The sequence below is a fragment of the Anomaloglossus baeobatrachus genome, chromosome 2 (genome assembly GCF_048569485.1).
Source record: "Anomaloglossus baeobatrachus isolate aAnoBae1 chromosome 2, aAnoBae1.hap1, whole genome shotgun sequence".
NCBI lineage: Eukaryota > Metazoa > Chordata > Amphibia > Anura > Aromobatidae > Anomaloglossus > Anomaloglossus baeobatrachus.
This window is the reverse complement of record NC_134354.1, coordinates 162,676,051-162,700,607: the sequence shown is the minus strand read 5'-3', so window position 1 is coordinate 162,700,607 and position 24,557 is coordinate 162,676,051. Positions and strand designations below refer to the sequence as shown.

General features: G+C 42.5%; 1 protein-coding gene across 1 annotated transcript in view; it reads left to right on the top strand.

The window, feature by feature from the left end:
• The window catches only part of MXRA5 (matrix remodeling associated 5), a 129,661-nt gene that overhangs the window by 66,688 nt on the left and 38,416 nt on the right, over nt 1–24,557 (top strand). Inside the window, exons 2-3 of the mRNA XM_075335474.1 lie at nt 15,488–15,698; nt 17,572–17,701. Of these exons, the coding sequence (XP_075191589.1) occupies nt 15,496–15,698; nt 17,572–17,701 (333 nt within the window). The 5' untranslated portion in view covers nt 15,488–15,495. The remainder of the gene's footprint in view (nt 1–15,487; nt 15,699–17,571; nt 17,702–24,557) is intronic.

Sequence of the window (24,557 nt, the reverse complement as noted above, 5' to 3'; positions counted from 1 at the left end):
GCGCGACCACTTAAAGTGCCTAGGGCAGCATGAAGGTAAAATACAGCCCTGGTTGTGAGGAAAGTGCAGGCGGAGAATGATGTTGCCTTCATCCAACGTTGGTGCTATCGATGTTTGAGAAAGCTGTACACCCGCACTTGTTTCCCCTTCCAAGCCAACTGACGACGTACCAAGCAAACTGCCTGTTGCGATTACAGTGGTGGAAGGTGTGTGTGGAAAACCAAGTGTGACAGCTGTCCCCACAGTCATAGAAGATGAAAAGCGTGCAGATGCACTGGAAGGGGCAGGCGGTGGTTGGCCCGCTACGCTAGGCCGCATTTCAGCACAGTGAGCTTCCCACTGGGAATTATGCTTGGTATTCATGTGACGATTCATGGAAGAAGTTGTCAAACTGGTGAGCTTTTTGCCTCTACTTATAGATTCCCGACAAATTTTACAGATCACATGATTTGGGAGATCCTTTGTAAGGTCAAAAAAGGACCAGGCTAGGCAAGGCTTAGAGGACATGAGACCTACAGAGCCACCCCGACTTGTGCTCAGAGGCAGAGTGGTGGCTGAGTATGCAGTTGTAGACGTGCTACCAGTGCTCCGACTCTGTCCAGGAAGGCGCAAGGTAACTTCGTCGTCAGTTGCATCCTCCTCCAACGCCTCTGTTGACCTCCTCAAGTGCCTGACTGTGGGTTGACAGTAAGTGGGATCTAGAACTTCCTCATCAAGCGTTGTTTTTGCACTCCCCTCGCCCTCAGACCTAGCCTCTTCCTGCCCTGACCAAATATTTAAGTTGTCATCCCAATCTGGTATCTGCGTCTCATCGTCATTAGTATGTTCCTCATTGTCTACACCAACAGGTGTTACAGTTTGTGAATGAGGGTCTACATTATGCTCATCTGGGCTGTGGAGTCGGAGTCGGAGTCGTGGAGTCGGAGTTGGAGCTCATTTTGGTGGAGTCGGAGTCGGTATAAAATGCACCGACTCCGACTCCTAAAATATATAATAAATTGGGGACAGTAGTGCAATGCAGAATGTGCTGAATATTTTACTAAATAATACCATTTAGTATAATGCTTATATTTAACCCCTTAACGACCGCCGATACGCCTTTTAACGGCGACAATTTAGGGTACTTCTTCTTCCAAACCGCTGCTTTTTAACGGCAGTAAGAAAAAAGGGTCTAGCGCCCCCCAGAGTCGGAAAATTTCCGGGGTCTCAGCTGCTGGGGATAGCTGAGACCCTGGAGATCATGATTCAGGCCGTTTTTTCCGGTCCCCGCTCACCTGATGACCGGTATACACCGTATACCGATGATCAGGTTACAGTAAATGGCAGCGACGGTAAAAAATGATTTATCTCCCATCTGGCATAAACAAACATGTCAGAAGGGAGATAAATGTCCTCCCCGGTCCCCTCCGGTCCCCCGGTGTCGACAGAGTGTCCCCCTCGACCCCCCCTCCCGAAAATCAAAGATGGCCGTATTTCTCTGGTTTCTGTCGCATGTGCTATGACACGACAGAAAACTGCTCCCCAGGCCCTGTCAGGTCACCCCCTATTCCCACCGCGGTGTTTCCCGGTGTCCCCCGTACCTGTCTCAGCTCTGATCCCCCGCGGCCCCCTCCTCCTTCACAGTGAACGCTGGTCACACGTGCAGAGCGCGGCTGTCAGCTCCGCTTCCTGGTTTGCTTTCAGAGACGCTGGCTCACTGCTCACACTCTGCAGCTGTGACCCGGGGAGAGTGGGTGCAGATTATTTGCACCCACTCTCCTCAAATGGAGGGTCTGAACTTCAAGAAAATGGGGGATACGTTCCCTGAACGTGCCCCCCATATTCTAGAAGGTCCAAAATCGCCGCGGGATTTTCAAAATGGATTACAGGGACCCGATTTTTTTTTTCTTTTCTTCAATAAATTGGTGAAAGAGGCAATATTTTGGGGAGTGTTTTTTCAAATACATTTTTTTTTTGTTGTCAATTTTTTTTTTTATTACTGTCAATTAGTTATGTCTGGTATCAAATAGACGCCGTGACATCACTAATTGCTGGGCTTGATGCCAGGTGACATTACACATCTGGTATCAACCCCATTTATTACCCCGTTTGCCACCGCACCAGGGCAACGGGATGAGTTGGGGCGAAGCACCAGGATTGGCACATATAATGGATGCGCCACTTCTGGGGCGGCTGCGGCCTGCTATTTTTAGGCTGGGAAGAGTCCAATACCCATGGCTCTTCCCACCCTGAGAATACGAGACCCCAGCTGTCAGCTTCACCTTGGCTGGTGATCTAATTTGGGGGGACCCCACATTTGTTTGTTTTTTAATTATTTATTTATAAATAATTAAAAAAATAAAACAGCTTGGGGAGCCCTCCAAATTGATCACCAGACAAGGTGAAGCTGTCAGCTGTGGTTTGCAGGCTACAGCTGTCTGCTTTACCCTAGCTGGCTGTCAAAAATAGGGGGGACCCCACGTCATTTATTTTAATTATTTTTTTTCTTTTGGGCTAAATACAAGGCTAAGCATCCTTTAGTGCCACATGAAAGGCACTAAAGGGCGGCAGAATATGCAAAGGGGTGGGATGTTATATATGTTTGACAACTATCCATTCATCCACTGTAGCATTTTAGGCTGTGTGCCCACAATCAGGGTTTGCAGCGTTTTGGGCGCAGAGTGTTTTCCCTGCATCCATAACGTTGCATTGTGCAGTAGAAGCACAGTGGAAGGATTTTTAGAAATCTCATGCCCACTGTGCTTCTTTTCTCCGCAGCATAAACCGACCTGTGGTGCAGCTTCCAGAGCCTCAGCAAGTCAATTTATGCTGCGAAGACAAGAGTGTTCTCTGCAGGTAGAATAGAGCTAAAGTCAACAGCAGCCTGAACCCAAATCGTGGGCATGGGCAGCTGCGTTCTCCCGTGGACAACACTCACATCTCTGCAGTAAGGCTGACACTGTGTACTAGATGCCGTGTCGCTGGATCATGGCCACATAGCCTAACAGTGAGAATATTGTTCTTGCAGCAACATTTTTGTGAAGTACCTGTGGATTCAAAATGCTTACTTTACTCCTGAATAAAATCCTTGAGGAGTCCAGTTTACAAACTGGGGTCACTTGTGGGGGAGTTCTGATGTATGGGTACCCAAGAGGCCCTGCTAATGTGACATGGTGCGCACAATTTATTTCAACTTTTCCAAAATTCAAATGGTGCTTCTTCCATTCCAAGCCCTCCCATTTATCCAAACAGAGGTTTTTGGCCACATATGGGGTATCCCTGCGCTCACAAGAAATTGGATAATAACCTGTGGGGTTCACGTTTTGTTGTTGCCTCTTGAAAAAGTGAGAAATATGATGCTAAAGAAACATTTTTGTGAAAAAAATGAAAATTTTCAATATGGCAACCTAAGCTTATCAAATTCTGTGAAGTATTCGTGGATTCAAAATGCTCAATATACACCTAGATAAAAGCCTTGAGGTGTCTTGTTTCCAGAATGTGGTCACTTTTGGGGGACCTCCACTGTTTAGGCACCTTATGGGCTTTCCAAATGCGACATAGCGTTCCAGCCAAATGTTCAGTCAAATGGCACTTTTTCCCTTCCGAGCCCTGCTGTGCACCCAAACAGTTGATTTCCACCACACATAAGGTATCAGCATACTCAGGAGAAATTGCAAAATAAATTTTATGCTGCTTTTTTTCCTTTTACTCTTGTTAAAAAAAAGCTATCTGGTTGAAGTAACAATTTTGTGGTAAAAATGTATTTTTTTTATTTTCACAGCTCAACATTATAAACTTCTGTGAAGCACCTAGGGGTTCAGGGTACTCACCAAACATCTAGATAAATTCCTTGAGGGGTCTATTTTCCAGAATAGGGTCACTTGTGGGGGACCTCCACTGTTTAGGCACCTCAGGGGCTCTCCTAATGCAACATGGTGTCCGCTATTGATTGCAGTCAATTTTGCAGTCAAATTGCCCTCCTTCTCTTCCGAGCCCTGCCGTGTGCCCAAACAGTTGATTTCCACCACATTTAAGATATCATCTAACTCAGCTGAAATTGCACAATAAATTTCATGGTGATTTTTTTCCTTTTACCCTTGTGAAAAAAAGCTACCTGGTTGAAATAACAATTTTGTGGTAAAATTTTATTTTTTTATTTTCACGGCTCAACGTTATAAACTTCTGTGAAGCACCTGGGGGTTCAAGGTACTCACCAAACATCTAGATAAATTCCTTGAGAGGTCTAATTTCCAATATGGGGTCACTTGTGGTGGTTTTTTGCTGTTTACGTACCTTAGGGGTCCTCTAAATACGACATGGTGCCCGCAACCTTTTTCAGCCAAATTTCCTTACCAAAATTCAAATATTGCTCCTTTTGTTCCAAGCCCTCCCATTTACCCAAACAAAGGTTTCTGGCCACATGTGGGGTATTGGCGCACTCATAAGAAAGTACGTAACAAAGTGTGAGTTCCAATTTTTGGTGTTACCTCTTGAAAAAGTAAGAAAATTAGTGCTAAAGCAACATTTTTAGGTAAAATGTTAATTTTTATTTTGTTTCATTCCACATTACTTTAGTTCCTGTGAAGCACCTGAAGGGTTAATAAACTTCTTGGATGTGGTTTTGAGTACCTTGAGGGGTGCAGTTTTTAGAATGGTGTCACTTTTGGGTATTTTCTTTCACCTAGGTCTCTCAAAGTCACTTCAAATGTGATGTGGTCCCTACAAAAATGGTTTTGTAAATTTTGTTGAAAAAATGGGAAATTGCTGATGAACTTTGAACCCTTCTAACTTCCTAACCCCAAAAAATTTTGTTTCAAAAATGGCGCTGATCTAAAGTAGACAAGTGGGAAATGTTATTTATTAACTATTTTGTGTGACATAACTCTCTGGTTTATGGGCATAAAAATTAAAAGTTTGAAATTTGCAAAATTTTAAATTTTTTTCTCAAATTTTTAGAATCTTTCACAAATAAAATAAAAAAATATCATCCTAAATTTACCTCTAACATGAAGTCCAATATGTCACAAAAAAACAATCTCAGAATCACCGGGATCCATTGAAGCGTTCCAGAGTTATTGCCTTATAAAGGGACACTGGTCAAAATTACAAAAATTGGCCTGGGCATTAAGTACAAAATTGGCTTCGTCCTTAAGGGGTTAAGACATTTAATTATTTCTATGATACAATAATCAAGATATCTAGATAGAACATAAAATATATTTATTGGAATACAACTTTAGAACACAAAAAACTAATAAATTGTAAATATGTAATACAATATGTAATATATATATATATATATATATATATATACACACATACACACAAGATATATATGTAATGTACTGTATATTAAATAGTGTATTACATACTTACAATTTATTATAGTTTGTGTTTTAAAGTTGTATTCCAATAAATATATTTTAAGTTCTATCCAAATATCTTGATTATTTTATCATAAAAATTATTAAATGTCTGATGTTCACATACACATGTTCATGTATTACAATAAATGTTTTACCTAACTAAAAGCAATATATGTAGGATTCAGAGTCGGTGCAAGAGAAATTGAGGAGTCGGAGTCGAAGGTTTGGTTTACCGACTCCACAGACCTGATGCTCATAAACTTGGTCATCAGGGCCTGAATCTGAATCACAAAGCTTCTGGGCATTACTGCAGACCATTTCCTGGTCTGTACTCACTGTAGCTTGGGAGCAGACCTCTGATTCCCAGGCTATAGTGTGACTGAACAGCTCTGCAGACTCAGCCATCTCTGTTATACCATACTGTGACTTGAGAGCTTGGAGAAAGCAAGTGTGATTGGGATGACAACTCAGAGGACTGTTTTTTTTATGTGGCAGTCGAGGTAGAGGAGAGGGCACTTGTTGGAGCACTTGAGATCCATTCAAGCATGTTCTTTTTTTGTGCATCATCTACCTTTCTTACAGTTGTTCGGCTCTGTAAAAAAGGGAGCACATCGGATTGTCCACGGAAAGTAGTAGACATCTTACTTTTTCTGGAAGATGGCTTATCTTCAGCAGATGTTAATGTAGCTTTGCCACCTTCCCCACAGACACAAACTTTTTTTCCTTTTCCAACACGCCTCTTCCCCTTACCACCAGCATCTGTCATTTTGCCACTCATTTTGTTAGCAACAAGATTAGCCACTTAAAATGTGGTAGCAAAAATTGAGAGGTGGTGTAGATTGCAGAGGTGGTCTAGCTTTATTGACAGCTGAAGAACCAACACTGACTATCCCTGACAATGCAACTATGGCCCTTAAACTGGCAGCACAGTTTGCTATAAAAATAGCGTAGCAAAAATGGGCAGGAGGGTAGAATGCAGAGGTGCTGGAAATTGCTTGGCACCAGTGGGACAATAATGCAGTATAGCAGACACTTTGTGGATTCCACTTATGTTTAGCACTGTTTGCTATAAAAATAGCGTAGCAAACATGGGCAGGAGGGTAGAATGCAGAGGTGCTGGAACTTGCTTGGCACCAGTGGGACACAAAATTAGTATAGCAGACACTTTTTGGATGCCACTAATTTTCAGCACTGTTTGCTATAAGAATAGCATAGCAAAATGTGCATGAGGGTAGAATGCAGAGGTGGTGGGACTTGCTTGGCACAAATGGGACACTAAATTAGTACAGCAGACACTTTGTGGATGCCACTAATTTTCAGCACTGTTTGCTATAAAAATAGTGTAGCAAAATGTGCATGAGGGTAGAATGCAGAGGTGCTGAAAATTGCTTGGCACCATTGGGACAACAATGGAGTATAGCAGCCACGTTTTGGATGCCAGTTTCAGCACTGTTTGCTATAAAAATAGCGTGGCAAAAGTGGGCAGGTGGGTACAGTGGCCGGGTTCTCTGGGTCAGTGGACAGGAAAGGAAGCCTCACTTTCTATCCCTCCTAATGGTGAAATGCAGCAAGGAATTCCCTGAGCTTAGGTACACTGACGCTGTTATCTGAAGCTGTATACAGCGTTTCCATGGACCTGCCTTTCACCTATGGCTCTGAGCCCCAGGAAATCAGCCGTGAAAAGGGCTGAAATAAACTTCTGTCCCTAATCTGTAGAGCGCTGTGTGTATAGCATACACAGCCAGAGCAGCGACTGGAGCTGCGTGAGCGGTGACTGTCACCTACACGCAGAAATCAGATAATGGCGCCTTGAGGGAAAATGGCCGTATTTATAATGCAAGGACATGTGACATTCACAGCCTATGACACAAGCCCTTGCTTGTCTGGTGTGACGTATCAACTGGCTGTATTACAAAGGGCCGGAATGTTTTGCAGAAGCATGGGTGCTCTGCAATGTAAAGTTGGCTGGGACCTGTGGTTCCACAGGATTGCATTACATGCAGAGCCATGGAAGGGTGTGTGATGCTGATTACACACTCCTTACCACCTGTGGGTGTGGCTCCAGGGGTTAAAGCAATCCTGTCTCTGAACCTAGGTGGAGTGTGTCTAGGGCAGTCTAGATAGAGACTAGCTCCAGACGTCCAGTGTGTGGACTGGAAACAAGTGGAGCAGGGAGCTCTGAGTGTGTGTCTAGGGCAGTCTAGATAGAGACTAGCCCCAGACGTCCAGTGTGTGGACTGGAAACAACTGAGAGCAGAGCCAGGAGCTCTGGGTGTATCAGCCTGTGTGGAGGCTGAACACCAGGCTCTGATATTGAGTCTGAGGTGAGTGCAGCCAAGCCAGTCCAGGGCTGTAGGGCCGAATCTCTCCAGGAGGAGAGACAGACAGAGGTCTGCAGAGGGCCCTGGGTGCTGGAAGGAACCTTGGCTAGAGTTGTACGCTGGCAGGAGCCAGAGAGTGGGGAAGTTGCTAAAACTTCAATTATGGACTTTTTATTTATGTTTGAAGGCAGTTTATGCTGAGTGTTTTTAAATAAACTGCCGGAATTTCTATGAAGAGACTGTGTACGTGTGTTGCTGAAGCTACCTCACACCGCTGCAAGCAAATGGAACCCCCATGTTGCAGGGCGCAACGTTACACTGGCAAAAAAGACCACTCAGCTGTGTGTGTGTCTGTGATTGGCTGACATGCTGGCCCGCCCCACTGCACGCGCGCTTAGGGAAAAAAAAATGGTGATTGCCATTATCCCAGCAGCACTGATCTAAACGCGCCCCGCCCTGCACACTATATGCTGAAATTTGATAATAGTGTGAATCACAGAGTGACTCACACTATTACAGTGAAAAGCCAGCTAGTAACTAGCTAGGCTTTTTGCTGATCGAACCGTTCTTGAACTTAACTCGAGCTATCGAGCTTTTAGCAAAAAGCTCGTGTTCGAGTTCGATGTCGAACACCCCCAAAATCACTCGAACATGAAATTGGCGAACCTTGAACCTCGAACATCGCTCAACTCTACTTACAAATGCCAAGATACTTTCAATTCCTGTTTAAAGGGAACCTGTCACCTAGAATATGTGTTCTGACCTACCAGCAGACGCATGTGTGCCCTAATTATACCTCCCTATCCATCCCTATGCTGTAAAATTGTATAATATGAAAGTAATAAAAAAAGGTTTTATTACCTTCATATTTCGTATGTAAATAGCAGGGAATGTAGTCACAGGGGTGGCGCCTTGCCCTATGGACGTCTGCATATTTCCGTGCTATCATGCCCCTGTGGACGTGATACCATGGAGCGACGTCCCCATCACTCATTCTATCCTGCGAGCATTGCGGCAGGCTTGTCTTCCCGGGTTCTCCTTGTCAGTTTCAGACGCGCACTGTGCATGCGCAGTGCACGTCTGAAGCTGGCGATTGAACACCCAGAATGATCGACGGGGACGTCGCTCCATGGTATCACGCCCACAGGGTCGCGATACCACGGAAATATGCAGACGTCCATAGGGCAAGGCGCCGCCCCTGTGACCACATTCCCTGCTATTTACATACGAAATGTGAAGGTAATAAAACATTTTTTATTACTTTCATATTAAACAATTTTACAGTACTGGGAAGGGTAGGGAAGTGTAATTAGGGCACACATGCGTCTGCTGGTAGGTCAGAACACATATTCTAGGTGACAGTTTCCCTTTAAGGGATTTTGATCCATCCTTCCTTGGAAAAGTCTTCCAGTTCTGTGAGCTTTCTGGGTTGTCTTGCACGCACTGCTCTTTTGAGGTCTAGCCACAGATTTTCAATGATGTTCAGATCAGGGGACTGTGAGGGCCATTGTAAAACCTTCAGTTTGTGTAGTCTATTGTGGATGTTGACGTGTGTTTAAGATCATTCATTATCCATTTGTAGAAGCTATAAGTTAAGCTGTATTGTTACTGTTATATGTAAGGGGCTTACTGGGGCTCTGGGGCAATTATTGAGTGCTGGCAGCGCTCTCACATACACTATCCCTAGGGCCTTATTCCCCTATCTACATGTATTGCTGCACCTTGCTGCTGCAGCTGCTCTCCATCATTTTGTATGGGTAGCTATGACTGAATTATGTTACACTGATTGTGGGACATTTTCTTTTTTCTCCTACAGTCCTGGCCGGTGCAACTCTCTTTATTGCTACATAGCATATTCCATTTTGCATTTAGAATAATTTCAGAGTTTTACTGTTTGTGCATTATATATACCTATGTTAAATAGCTGGAATGGTTTATGTGATTGCCCTCCAGACCATTAATGTACTTGAGTGATTGTTCATGCCCCTTTGACCCTTGTGTCTTTTTTTAAATTTTTTAGTGAGTTGTTGCTCCTAAAATATTTTTATTCCTTTAGTCATTTGTGTGTGCACTTATATGTAGTCTTTTCTCTTGTTACATAGTGGTTCTTGCTTTTTCTGCATACAGTAGCACCTTATGCTATATTGTGTATTTTGAGCGGGGCACCATGTCGGTCTATATATTTTGGAGAATGGTGACACAAGAGAAAACATTTATTTTGTTTCACAAATTGCCCCCCAAATTTTAACTACGTAAATAAAATTTTTGGGGGGTATTTCCATATTTGTACAGACCTAGAGAAGCACAATGCTGGTATATTTAAATATATAAATTAATAGTTAAAATACTAAGCCCTCATGTGGCTATGTGGACAGAAAAATAAAAAAGTTTTGACATTTGGATGAGCGGAAAAAAACAAAAATGCTAAAAGGAAAAGCCAAGACAGGAAGAGGTTAAAATTTTTGAATGAACATTAGTATCTTGTAATTCAAAGCAAGTGTAAAGTGTTACAATTAACTGTATTTGATATGCATGGAAATCTGGAAAAATTACAATTTTAATGCTTCCACTTAAGGTTTCTGTATGTCAATATCAGACAAATTGGTACAGACTCTTTGGGGCACTTTGCACACTACGACATCGCAGGCCGATGCTGTGATGCCGAGTGCGATAGTGCCCGCCCCCGTCGCAGCAGCGATATGTGGTGATAGCTGGCGTAGCGAAAGTTATCGCTACGCCAGCTTCACACACACACTCACCTGCCGTGCGACGTCCCTGTGGCCGGCGACCCGCCTCCTTGTTAAGGGGGCGGGTCGTGCGGCGTCACTGCGACGTCACACGGCAGGCGGCCAATCAGAGCGGAGGGGCGGAGATGAGCAGGATGTCAACATCCTGCCCACCTCCTTCCTTCCGCATATCCTACGGAAGCCGCAGTGAGGCCGGTAGGAGACGTTCCTCGCTCCTGCGACTTCACACACAGCGATGTGTGCAGCCGCAGGAGCGAGGAACAACATCGGACCGTCGCGTCAGCGTAATCATGGATTACGCCGACGCTGCACCGATGATACGATTACGCCGCTTTTGCGCTCGTTAATCGTATCATCCAGCCTTTACACACTGCGATGTCGCATGCGATGCCGGAAGTGCGTCATTTTCAATTTGACCCCACCGACATCGCACCTGCGATGTCGCAGTGTGCAAAGTGCCCCTTTGGCTCTGAGCTCAATTTTTTTCTTGGCTTCTATAAGCAGAAAAAGAAAAATTATCAGATGTAAAATGCTAAAATGGCGATATTCCAAAATAATTATTTTATTAAGTTATAAAGTGTGAGGTTGCGCTTTATATGTCTCCTAACCTGCTTTATCTACAACTTTGTGATATAAATAAGAGGATTAGTGTAAAGGATTAAGAATCAATCACTGCTTGAAGATTATCTGAACTATCATAGGAGAATGAAAGAGTTACATTACCAATATTTAATGTAGAAGCTGAAAAAAATACATTTTCAATTCATAAATAACTTCTATACTCATCTCCTTTTAGCTAAAATATACTGTATAGTAGAATATTTTGGACCATGGTGCTTTCAGTGTGATGTGCCGTGTTAGTTTTCTGCTACACACAGCGTATTGCATTTAGCCTGAAAAGGTCTACTTTGGTGTCATCTGATAAGAGCATCTTCTTCCAATTGCCAGCTATATCCTAATACATGGCATTTAAAAAAAAAAAGTTCTTGCATCAGATGAAAACAAAGTACAACTCTTTGAGCTAAATCCAAAATGATATGTGTTGCAGAAAACTAACACTACACATTATTCTAAAAAACCATCCCCACCGTCAAAAATGGTGGTGCCAGCATCATGCTCTGTGGATGTGATTATTCAGCAAGGACAGTTAAGCTGATTAGAGTTGATGGAAATATGGATGGAGCTCAATCCAGAGCAATCTTGGAGGAAAACCTGTTAAATGCAGCAAAAGACTTGAGGCTGGGTAGTAGGTTTACCTCACAATAGGACAACATAAATCCAATGTGCTTGACAATCCGTTGCAAGACTTGAAAATTGTAGTGCACAGATGCTCTCCATTCAATCTCAATGAAATAGAACTATTTAGCAAAGAAAAATGGGTAAAAATGTCAGCATAAAACTGGTAGAGACATACGCAAAAAAACTTGCAGCAGTAATTGCAGTGAAATACAAAGTGTTAACTCAAATGCACATCACAATTTTGCATCATTTTAGGTAATAGTATTTTTGTTGTTTTAATACCTCACAAACACTTGCTACTTACTGTTGGAATATTGCAGGAAATCACAATAAAATACATTTACATTTCTGAGTGTTATGACGAATCAACATCAATAAGGAATATCTGGCCACTTGCAGGAGGGGTCCTGAAATGGGAGCTTAGGTGGGATTCTACAGGACTTCAGCCTAGGGACCATTGTTCCAGCTAGTAGATTACAGAACTGCTCCACTACCCAGCACTGAGTCCACAAATTTGCTAGGAAAATCAGATTGGGAATATCTGGTCACTTCGCCACATACCTCATTGAGCTTGGGCGGCTTACTAAGCTTGCCGCTATCTCTTCTCAGTGGGTGCCCACCAGAAGCAGGGTGTTGCTGGCTGAGGTAGTGGCCCTCGATGCCCTAAAGACATGGAGGTTCTAATCCTTGGCGAGTCAGCGGAAGGGTGAGACTCTGTCACTAGCACCAGCTCCTGTCCTAGCTGGGAATGTACTATATGCTGTTTTTTGTTGGGAACCTAATAAAATCTTACCATAGTGTGGAAACCTTAACCTTTGTTATCTGAGTAGTGTTCTGCCCATGGGGAAGGATTATTGGCGTTCAGTGGGATGAGCCCCGGTCTGTACAGTCTTTCTAAAGACAGCCAGGCCAGCAGATGAGAACACTTGACCCACTTGTCTGCACAGGTGTAATGTGAAAAAAGTAGAAAATTTCACAGGGTAGAAATACTTTTTCAAGGTACTGTATATCGAATGACTTAAAGAGGATCAAATCCATTGAATCACATATTTGGGAAACAAATTAATTCACATTCATTCAATAAAACCATGAAAACAATTTTGGATATTACCTCAACAGAAACCTAATGGGTATTTATCAAATTAACAGTCATTTTTTGTTTTACTAATTTTTAGTACATTAAAGTCACCTTGTCAAGTTTTCATCTATGTAATGTGTTTTATATTATATTGTCTTCTTCCAGTGATCTCCTATTACCACTTGTTGACCAAATATTTTGGAAAATTAACTTATTATAATTGTTTCCTGACAGCAGTTGTTATGTATAATACCGCTGCTTTGAATAAAGAGCACATGTTCATAGGAATCACATTACAAAAATATATACTAGGTAGGGGACAATTGTTTGTCAATTTCACAGTTAATGGCTCCGTTTCATCTCTGTAGTTATGTAAAATAAAAGTGTCAGCTCTAATATGACAGCGGGATCCGATTATCCTCATTCAGCATTCCAATCCTATGACATGAATGGATACACAACTGTCACTTTAGAACAATACAGTATATCACTCGGCTGTTCCATCAATACTACTGCTATTACTTTTAGTTTTTACACTCATATATGTACCTGTGCCAGAAGTAACAGTTGTTATGTAAATCTTTGGTTCTTTGTCCATTAAAATGTAGTGCTTTACTGAGATGGCTCCACAGAAAAACCTGTAGACATAGATAGGTTTCTTGGAACATGACCTGACCACTAGAGATGAGCGAACCTGAGGCTCGGTTTTTGAACAGAACACAAAATTTAAAAATCAAGTTTCGGGATTGGGCGTTGGATGCTTTACATGTAAGCAAAACTCGTGCAAGTAAAGCTGTGCTCAGATACACTCGGTGCTCAGCCCTGTGTGAGCAGTGTTTAAATGGTGCACACTGGGGGTAACAACAGCATGTTCAGTTGTAGTGTGAAACAAAAAAAATAGTTTGAAAAAGACCGCCCACCCTCACCCGGAAGTCATCTGGTTAATGCTGGTTGTATATGGGCAGAGACTCAAACTGCCAATCAGTGACTGAATCCAGGGTTCGAGTCACGCTTAAGCCTGTGGAGCTAGGCTCATTTGCTGCCGGCGAACCGAGCCTCGATAGAACCGCTCATCTCTACTTTTCACTCAGGTTATTGGGCATTATTATTTCTTAACGTTCTCAAAAGAAGAGGTATATGCATGTTAATACTTCACATGAGGTAAAGCATTTGCATTATTTCTTTTGCAGGAGGAAGCAACTTTTCTCTCTAGTGCTACTTATTGGTAGTAGTTATCTTTTTACTCAATGTCCAACCCGTTAACAAAACTACCTACATGACTTATGATCTGGAGGAGCATTGCCCAGCTCATAAGCCTTCCTAATCAAGTTGGTGGTCTTCCCAGGGTGAAACAGTACTCCCTATACTTCTATCAAAGGCCATTCCCTTAGCTAACCAATGCCCTACACGCTTCTAACAGCCTACCAATACTATGCACTGACATAGGCAAGAAACCCAAAACAGCTGTCTAATAATTAACGGATTTTCTTTTGGTAAAGAGTCTGGTTTGTCTAAACTTCCTCATGTGGGAAGCCCCTTAATAGGTAGAACATTCACTTATAAGCTGACTACCTTCAAGAGGTGGCACTAGAGACTCAGTTATCGTCCTACTGGAGGGGGGCTATAGCCCTCCTCTAACTTTCAGCCCAAAGTGCTGAATGATGATCACAAGATTCTCGTTTTCCATAGTTGGATGTCTTAGAGGTGAAATCCTAACTATTAGGCCTTCATTAAATTTACTCTAGATATCTCTTCATTTAACTAATGAAAAGGGCTTTTTGACCATATGATATTTAAGTGCAGCACTCCTAGCTCCGACTCTCATGTGAAGAGTCACCCCATGGTGGTGGTAAGCTGGTAACCTAAAATGACTGCCATCCAGCATGCAAGATTAAAATTTTTAAAGAAAAAAATATGACCATGCATGGCCAATCACATATGGATTTCAAACCCTTGTGAAGTAGCAGATCAAAGGGGTTTTAGGCTGGCTGTATACATTAGATGCCTGCTGCCCACAAGATTCTGCCGCCGTTTGTTCAGCCAACAGTCATCTCAGCCGACACTCCCATACACAAGAGCTTGGATGAGCTCTCCTGTGTCCTCTATGAGAAAGCCACTGACTGATATGTCAGCTGACAGTATACAGTATCTTGGGAAGAACAATGTGATCGGCAGTCCGAAATCAGACATATGAGATCGACATATGTTCACACCATCAGTCAGCCAGAACCCTCAAACACATTAGACCATTGGCCGAACCCATCAATATCCACAGGTTCAGCTGCCATTAGTCTAATGTGGATGGGAGCCATAAGAAGCTCTACTTGGAATTATCAGCTGCTCACCAGGCTGGCTTCATTATGTATTTTTCCTTTTGAGTCCTAAGGCTTGTCAGTTATCTATTGAATTATTTTATACTTTTCATTAGTATTAATTAATATTAATTTTTATTAGCCAATGCAATAGTAATGCAACACCATTGTGCCCTAAACTGACATGACTGTGGCCACCATCCTTTGTTGTAACAATGTCCACTATGCGATTGACAGACATTCTGCTATTTATACACATTATAGAATACTACTTTTAGTATTTTATTGTCAATATCTTTTCCCAGATTTTTATATATTAATCCCAGTGGAGCATTTCATGGTTAAAGTTTGGGCAAATATGTGCTAGTAATTTTATTCGGGGTGAACTGGACTTGTTAGTGTTTTTAAACAGAAAGTAACATATTCTCTTGTTTTGTATCTACAGGAGCAAAAATGAAGACACTAACCAGAATGTACCATGGGATACATTTATGGTTGTTTCCATTGATCATCATATCGTTGAAGTTTCCACACAGTGCCTTTTCCTGTCCTCCCTCTTGTGCCTGCTATGTCAATTCTGAAGTTCACTGCACTTTCCGATCTCTAGCAACAGTACCAACACGAATTCCAAAACATGTGGAAAGAATTAATTTAGGGTTTGTATAAATACTTCTTATCCTAGTGTGAGATTTGCAGTTTGTATGTATGAAAAATCACCACTTAATTTCCTGAAAGTTACTAAATGGGAATGTATTTACTATAGATGAGATGCAGGCATTTGGCTTGCTTCTGGATTGCTGGACTGTTAAAGGGAATCTGTCAACCCCAAAACACAATTTAAACTACATGCATAATTATATAGGGAAAAGTGCTCCTATAAAAATCATACATTTCATTGTCTTTGTGGTCCAGAAAAGATAATTAGGCCGGGGCTACACTGCCGCTTTTTGTAGTAGTACTGAATGCTTTTAGCCATTAAGTGGCAGCTTTTGCCACCCAATTGCATTGAACTTGTGTATTGCTTTTGGCTGCAGCTGGAGCTAAATAGTTAAAAAACAATTTCTAGTTATACAAAAAGTCATAGTGTAGCCCTGGCTTTATTTTATAAGCAAATTAAGGAGCTCAGTACATCTATGGCGCGACCGCATGTTAAGTGCAAAATTCATAGTAACTTAGGTTGAAAAAAGACCTAGATCCATCTAGTTCAATCTTTATTCTTCCTACCAATCAACTGCTTGGACAGAAGCTTTTAGCATGCTCAATACCAATAGGAGTGGATGAGCAGGCGTGTGCACACAGCCCAATCTTCTTTTTGGTGCCATCACTGGCTAACCTGTTGTATGTTTTAGAAGAGTGAATGGCTGCAGCAGAGAGAAGAGAGGACTGTATTTTCACGCTGCTTCAGTCACATGATGTTTGTGTTCAGAAGTGCAAGAGACGTCAAATAAATTACAGTAATATGGCCAGGCCTGCAAATTGAGGGGGCAAAATTGTGCAGAGTGCTTGGTCATGCATAAAGTGCGCTGTGCATCTTAGTTTGCCTATAGAATATAGATTGTTTTGTGAAATACAATAGCAGTGAAAACTACACTACCGGTGTGATTTTATATAGGGTCCTGCTGTGTAGGAGGCTTAAGGGGGCTTTACACGCAACGACATCGCTAACGAGATGTCGTTGAGGTCACGGAATTTGTGACGCACATCCGGTCTCGTTAGCGATGTCGTTGCGCGTGAAACGTACGAACGACCGCTAACGATCAAAAATACTCACCTAATCGTTGATCGTTGACACGTCATTCTAATCCCAAATATCGTTGCTGGTGCAGGATGTAGGTTGTTCGTCGTTCCTGAGGCAGCACACATCGCTACGTGTGACACCCCAGGAACGACGAACAACACCGTACCTGCGTCCTCCGGCAACAAGGTGGGCGTCACTTTCTTTCGGCTGCTCTCTGCCCCTTCGCTTCTTTTGGAAGGCTGCCGTGTGACGTCGCTGTAACGCCACACAAACCGCCCCCTTAGAAAGGAAGTTGTTCGCCAGCCACAGTGACGTCACTAGGCAGGTAAGTACGTTTGACGGGTCCTAGCGATGTTGTGTGCCACGGGCAGCGATTTGCCCATAACGCACAACCAATGGGGGCAGGTGCTTTCACCAGCGACATCGCTCGTAAAGCAGCCTTTAAAACTGGGTGAGGAAAAGACAAACTCTGCTACAAAGGTGAGGCTGTGGAAGACAGTTATATATCACAGGTCATACACCCTGGCAAGCACAGCAACAAGACACAAGGTTGTTATACTCCATCAATAAGGCCACTCCTATGCAATTACGAAAACTGTATGGAAGTGTACCTTCAAGAATTAATGCTGTTTTCAAGGCAAAAGTTAAGACATTAAATATTGATTTGATTTAGATTTTCACACCTGCCTAAAACTTTAGCAAGGTAACATAAATAGATAGATAGATACAGTAGATAGATAGTTAGATACCATGAATATTCCCATCTGCTGAACAATGCTGTTTGTTTCCAGGTTCAACAGCATCCAGTCCATCCCTGAGCATTCATTATCTGGATTATCCAAGTTAGAGATGCTTCTCATTCATAGCAATGAAATTCAAAATATTCCCAACGGGGCATTTAAAGACTTAAGTTCCCTACAGGTAATACATATATTTTTTTCCCATTATTTTTCATACCAATTGTTTAATTTATTACAATATTCAGGATGTGTCATTTATCCAAACAATACGATCCCATGTCACTATTGTAATAATTACCCCATTGCTTTTACTTTGTGTATGGATTAAGTGGGAGCAATTAATTTAGATTATTGAAAAAAAGGCTTATTTCAAACAGCATTCACTAATATGATAGCTCATTAGCCAGCACTGTTCCAAGAACATTAAAATAATGGAACTTGTATATACTTCCCATGTTTGTGATTTTGTGTGTAGCAAGAGGCCACAGCAGAGAGCAGAGGGGTATGATCATGAAACTGCATGCATTGACACTACTTGTGTTCTCTCCCTCTGCAGTGTCAGTTCATGTAGAGGAATGGATTTAGACCACACAGCACTTCTACTCTCTCTCACTCCACATTTTTCACGCTACACCCGCAGACTTAAAGGGAACTTGTCAGTTGCAATATGCACCCAGAACCACGAGCAGTTAGCATGGGGTGTAATAGCATGGTATTCAATGCCCATTGCCCAGCTGTAACGCTGGTACCTTTGTCTCTTGTCACCGCTTCAGAACACATGAGCACAATGCCTTGCACTTCCGGTCATGCGCACTAGACTTCTCTGATGCTGGGACATGTACACCCAGCTTCATAGTACACATGACCAGAAGTGAAGGTCATTGTGATCTTGCGCACTGACCCTAAGGGGTACTTTGCACGTTGCGACATCGCTACTGCGATATCGCCAGGGTCAAATCGAAAGTGACACACATCCGGCGCCAGTAACAGCATCGCAATGTGTAAAGCCTAGATGCACCGATAAATTATCGCAAAAGTGTCGTAAATCGTGATCTGTGTAGTGTCGGTCATTTTCATAATTTCGCTGCAGCGACAGGTACGATGTTGTTCCTCGTTCCTGCGGCAGGACACATCGCTGTGTATGAAGGTGCAGGAGCGAGGAACTTCTCCTTACCTGCCTCCACCGGCTATGCGGAAGGAAGGAGGTGGGCGGGATGTTTACGTCCCGCTCATCTCCGCCCCTCCGCTTCTATTGGCCACCTGCCGTGTGACATCACTGTGACGCCGCACGACCCGCCCCCTTAGGAAGGAGGCAGGTCGCCAGCCAGAGCAACGTCGCAGGGCAGGTAAGTGCGTGTGAAGCTGCCGTAGCGATAATGTTCGCTATGGCAGCTATCACAAGAGATCGCATGTGCGACGGGGGCGTTTACTATCGCGCTTGGCATCGCTACCATCGGCTAGCGATGTCGCAGCGTGAAAGTACCCCTAAGCCCGGTGATATGAAGCAGTGACAACGGTCACAGGTACATGCGTCAATGCTGGGCAATGGGCATTGAATAGCATGTTAGCACAACCCTGTGGGTGTGCTAACATGCTAATAGGACAGAAAGAACGCAGGAACTAACGCCCTTGCGACTAGTCCCTGCTCTCATAATTTTTAAATATCTCTTTATGTATGCTACTAGATGCTGGGACAGTTAGACAGGGAATAGCAATATGCACCCAGAACTGCTCGTGGTTGTGAGTGCATATTGCACCTGATAGGTTCCCTTTAAATGTATCTTATTGGGATTTTTTGTGCTATGCCAATACTAATTAGCAAATATTTGTGAAGTGTTAAGGAAATGAAACATAGCTTTCTAAACATTTTAAACATATAGATGTGAAAAATATGATGTGCATTTGTATTCAACCCAATACTTTGTATGGTCACCTTTCACAGCAATTACTGTTGCAAGTCTTTTGGGATATGTCTCTACCAGCTTTGCACTTCTAGAGGCTAACATTTTTTCCCATTCTTCTTTGCAAACTAGCTCTAGCTGGCGAGTGTCTGTGAACAGCAATTTTCAGGTCTTGCATAGGTTATAATGGGATTCAGTCCATGACTGAGCCATTTACACATATGAATTTGGTTTGATCTAATCCATTCTATTGTAGCTCTGGCACTATGTCTTGCATTGTTGTTCTGATGGAAAGTGAACCTACGCCTCAATCTCAAGTCTTTTACAGCCTTTAACAGCTTTACATTCAGGATTGTCCTGTATTTAGCTACATCCATATTTCTATCAAGTCAGAGCAGCTTTCCTGTCCCTGCTAGAGAAAAGCAACACCTTAGCATGATGCTGCTACCATCATGTTTGACAGTGGGTAGGGTGTTTTCATGGTAATATACAGTGTTAGTTTTCTACCACACGTAGCATTTTGAATTTAGCCTAAATATTCTGCATTGGTCTCATATGAATAGAGCATTTTTTTAGCTCAATGCATCTGTTAGCTGTGTCACCGATATGTCTTTTTGCAAACTGAAAATGAGACTTCTTATGGCTGGCTTTCAAAAATAGATTTCTTTTTGCCATTTTTCATAAGGACTTTTTGGCCCTTACCAGCCTAAAAATAGCAGTCCACAGTCGCCCCAGAGGAGGCACATGTATTAGATGTGCCAAATCTGGTGCTATACTTGAGTCTTCCCATTGCCCTAGTGCATTGGCAAATGGGATAATATATGGAGTTGATGCCAGCTGTGAATTGCCAGCTGGCATCAAGCTCTGGTATTTGTAATGGGTGGACATCTATCAGACACCCCCATTACTAATCCAGTAGAAATATAAACTGTTTTTATTTGAACAAACACCCCCGACTACAGTCCTTGTTCACCAATTTTTTAAAAATTTGTTTAAAAAAAAGCCTGCCATAATCAATAGTGATGTCCCATGACATTCTCCAAAAGCAAATCTTGAAGATATAAGAAGAGAAAATGAACTGCGATTACCTCATGAGGTCAGTCGAGGTCAATGCAGTGGGTCACTGCAGTAGTGAGTAATCGACTGTGGGCAGGGATGACTGGTGACAGCATGAGTTAACCACAGGTCAGTGCCTGCAACTCTCACACAAAGTATCATGAGAGCCCGCAGAAGTGAACTTCAGGAAAATTTATGAAATAGCTGCAGTTCAATGCCCATGGCTTTTCTCATGCCAAGTGTTGCAAGAACCCCCTTGCGATACTTGGCCTGAGAACAGCAAGCAGTGAACTGTATTTAACTCAAGAGCTCACCAAAGTTTAATGCCCATGGTTTTTCTCACTCCCAGTATCGCAACAACCCTTCCTCAATACTTGATGTGAGAACAGAAGGCAAGGAACTGAGTAGAACTCATGAGTACGCTGAAGTTCATTGCCACAAACTCTCACGATACTTGGTGGGACAGCAGCGTGCACTGACCTGTGGTTAATTCATCCTGTTACCACTCGTCATTGTCCACTGTAGCTCAGACACTAATGCATGACCCGCTTCAGAAACCTGGGCTGATCTCATGAGGTCATCTCAATTAACTGCAGTGATTCTCACAGCAGTGTGTAAGCCTGTAGTGACTGCTCTCCCTGCCAATGAGGAATGACCGCTTCTGAATTGGCTAGGACAGGGAGTCTTGGAACATGGTTGGACTACCTTTTGGATTACGTCGGACCTTGGTTTAGAGTTTTTGCAGGGAAATAAATTGGTGAATGAGGGTGTCTTTTGTCTATATTTCTTTAATCATTTTATATTTTATGTCTCTCAGATTCACTTTTGGGGAACCTCTTGGGACATTGCTATTGATTACTGCAAACTTTTCTTAAATATACATTTTTAACAAATTGGTGACTGAGGGCTGTAGGCAGGGGCTGTTTGTTAAAATATTTTTTTATACTTTTATTGGATGAGTAATGAGGGTGTCAGATATATGCCCACACATTACAAATACAAGGGCTTGATGCCAACTGGCAATTCACAGCTGGCATCAACCCCATATATTACCCGGTTTGCCACTGCACCAGGGCAATGGGAAAAGCCAAATACAGCACCAAATTTGGTGCATTTAATAGATTGGCCACCTCTGGGGTGACTGAGGGCTGCTATTTTTAGGCTAAGAAGGGCCAAATAACCATGGCCCTTTCCACCCTAAAAATATCAGCCCCCAATTGTCTGCTGTCCCTTGGCTGATTTTGAATATCCTATGCCATTTTTTTAAACTATTTGTTCAAATAATTCTACAGAAGCATCAGTTGGGCATAATGTATTGGACACTATGACGGCAGACTTTCAATTTTCACTCGGCAACTTCTCCTGTGTGTTTGTTTCTGGAAATAGCCCATAGCGTGAAAATAGTCACTACACCCATAGATGAATTTCCAGAGGAGTGTAAATTCAAATAAGGGGTCACTTGAGGGGGGTTTCTATTGTTTAGGCACATCAGGGGTAAGCAAATGGAGTCCACAAACTATTCTAGAAAAATCTGCTCTGAAAAAGTCAAATATTGCTCCCTCCCTCTCAAACCCTGCCATGTGGCCAAACAGTACTATACAGCCTCTTATGGGGTATTGCCATGTTCAGCAGACACTGTATAATAAATTAAGAGGCCTATTTTAGCCATTTCCTCCTGTAAAAATAAAAAATCTTATGCTAAAAAAGTATTTTAGTGATAAAAATTGAATTATTACTTCTTCAACACAGAATGGTATAAAATTCTGTGGCACATCTATGGTGTTAATATGCTTAGAGCACCCCTAGATGAATTCAGTGATGGGTGTAGTTTGTAAAATGGGATCACTTGTGGGGGAATTCTGCTGTTATGGCACCTTAGTGGCTCTGCCAATGTGACATGGCATCCCCAAACATTCCACCTAAATCTGAACTCAAATATGGTACTCCTTCCCTTCTTCACTTTGTACTGTACCTCAAAATAGTTCCCAATTACATGGAGGGTATTGGCATACTAGACAAATTGTGTGGTCTAGTTTTTTCTTATGAGCCCTGAAAAAATTAAAAACTTGGGGCAAAAAAAACCCATTTCTGTTAAAAAAATGTAATTTTTTTTCTTTTTTGCCCACTGTTATACCATTTTTTGGCACACTTGTTTTGTCAACATGCTCACTACACCCATAAAAATGAATTCATTGAGGAGTGTACTTTGTAAAATGGGTTCACTTATGTGGGGGTCTGCTTTTCTGGCAAGTCAGGAGCTCTGTCAATGTGACATTGCACCTCCAACTATTCCAACTAAATCTGATTTCCAACATGGCGCTCCTACTTCTTTGAGCTATGTACACTGGCTCAAAAGTAGTTTTTGACTACAGGTTGGGTATGGTCAAACATATCGGTGGAAAAAATAGTAATATTTTATATTCACAGCTCAATGTTATACAATTTTCTGATCATCTAAGGGTTAAAAATGCTTACTACACTCATATGAATTCCTGAAGAGGTGAAGTTTTCAGAAAGGGTTCACTTGTGGGAGTTTCTGCTGTTCAGGCATGTCAGAGGCTCTTCAAATTTGATATGGCATCAGCAATCTACTCTAGCCAAAATGGCACTCCAAAATTAAAATAGCTCTCCTTCCTTTCCAAGCCCTTTTGTCCTCCCAAACAGTAGTTTTCCACCACATATAGGGTATATGTATACTCTGGAAAAAATTGCACAACAAATTGTTGGTCCACATTATATATTTTCATTTTCACTGTTCAACATTATAACATTTTATGAAGCACTTGTGGGTTCAAGATGGTCATCCCAACTCTATATAAATTCCTTGAGGGCTGTAGTTTTCAAAATTGGGTCACATGTAGGGGTTTCCACTATTTAGGAACATCAGAGTCTCCACAAATGCGACATGGTGTACATCCACTATGTATTCCAGAGAATTTTGTGCTCCAAAATTCAAATAGCACTCCTTTCCATCTGAACCCTGCCATGCACCCAAACAGTAGTTTTTGATCATATATCAGATATCTTTGAACTCAGAAAAAAACACAACACATGGTCCAGTTTCTCCTATTACCTTTGGTAAAATGAAAATTTGGGGCTAAAGCATTGTTTTTGTGGGGAAAAGTTAAACCTTTTTTTTTCCCTTTACATTTCTTTATTTCATGGAAAGCAACTAAAGGGTTAAACAACTTCTTGGTTGTGGTTTTGAACAATTTGAGGGATGCAGTTTTTACATTGCTGGCCAAAAGTATTGGCACCCCTGTAATTCTTTCAGAGGATACTCAGTTTCTTCCTGAAAATGATTGCAATCACAAATTCTTTGGTATTATTATCTTCATTTATTTTGCTTGCAATGAAAAAAACACAAAAGAGAATGAAACAAAAACCAAATCCTTGATCATTTCACACAAAACCCCAAAAATAGGCCAGACAAAAGTATTGGCACCCTAAAGCGGGCTTTACACGCTGCGATATCGGTCCCGATATCGCCAGCATGGGTACCCGCCCCCATCTTTTTGCGCGACACGCCCAGACCCATCACACATACTTACCTGCCCGGCGACATCGCTGTGACCGGCGAACCGCCTCCTTTCTAAGGGGGCGGTCCGTGCGGCGTCACAGCGACGTCACTGAGCAGCCGCCCAATAGCAGCGGAGGGGCAGAGCTGAGCGGGACGTAAAATCCCGCCCACCTCCTTCCTTCCCCATAGCGGCCGGGAGGCAGGTAAGGAGAGCTTCCTCATTCCTGCGGGGTCACACGGAGCGTTGTGTGCTGCCGCAGGAACGAGGAACAACCTCGTTACTGCTGCAGTAATGATTTTTGAGAATGGACCCCCATGTCACCGATGAGCGATTTTGCACATTTTTGCAACGATGCAAAATCGCTCATCGGTGTCACACGCAACGGCATCGCTAATGCGGCTGGATGTGCGTCACCAATTCCGTGACCCCAACGAGTTCGCATTAGCGATGTCGTAGCGTGTAAAGCCCCCTTTAGCCTAATACTTGGTTGCACATCCTTTAGATTAATACAGCCACTGGTATGGTATTTGAAGGTACAGTAAAGACTAAATCAGCAAAA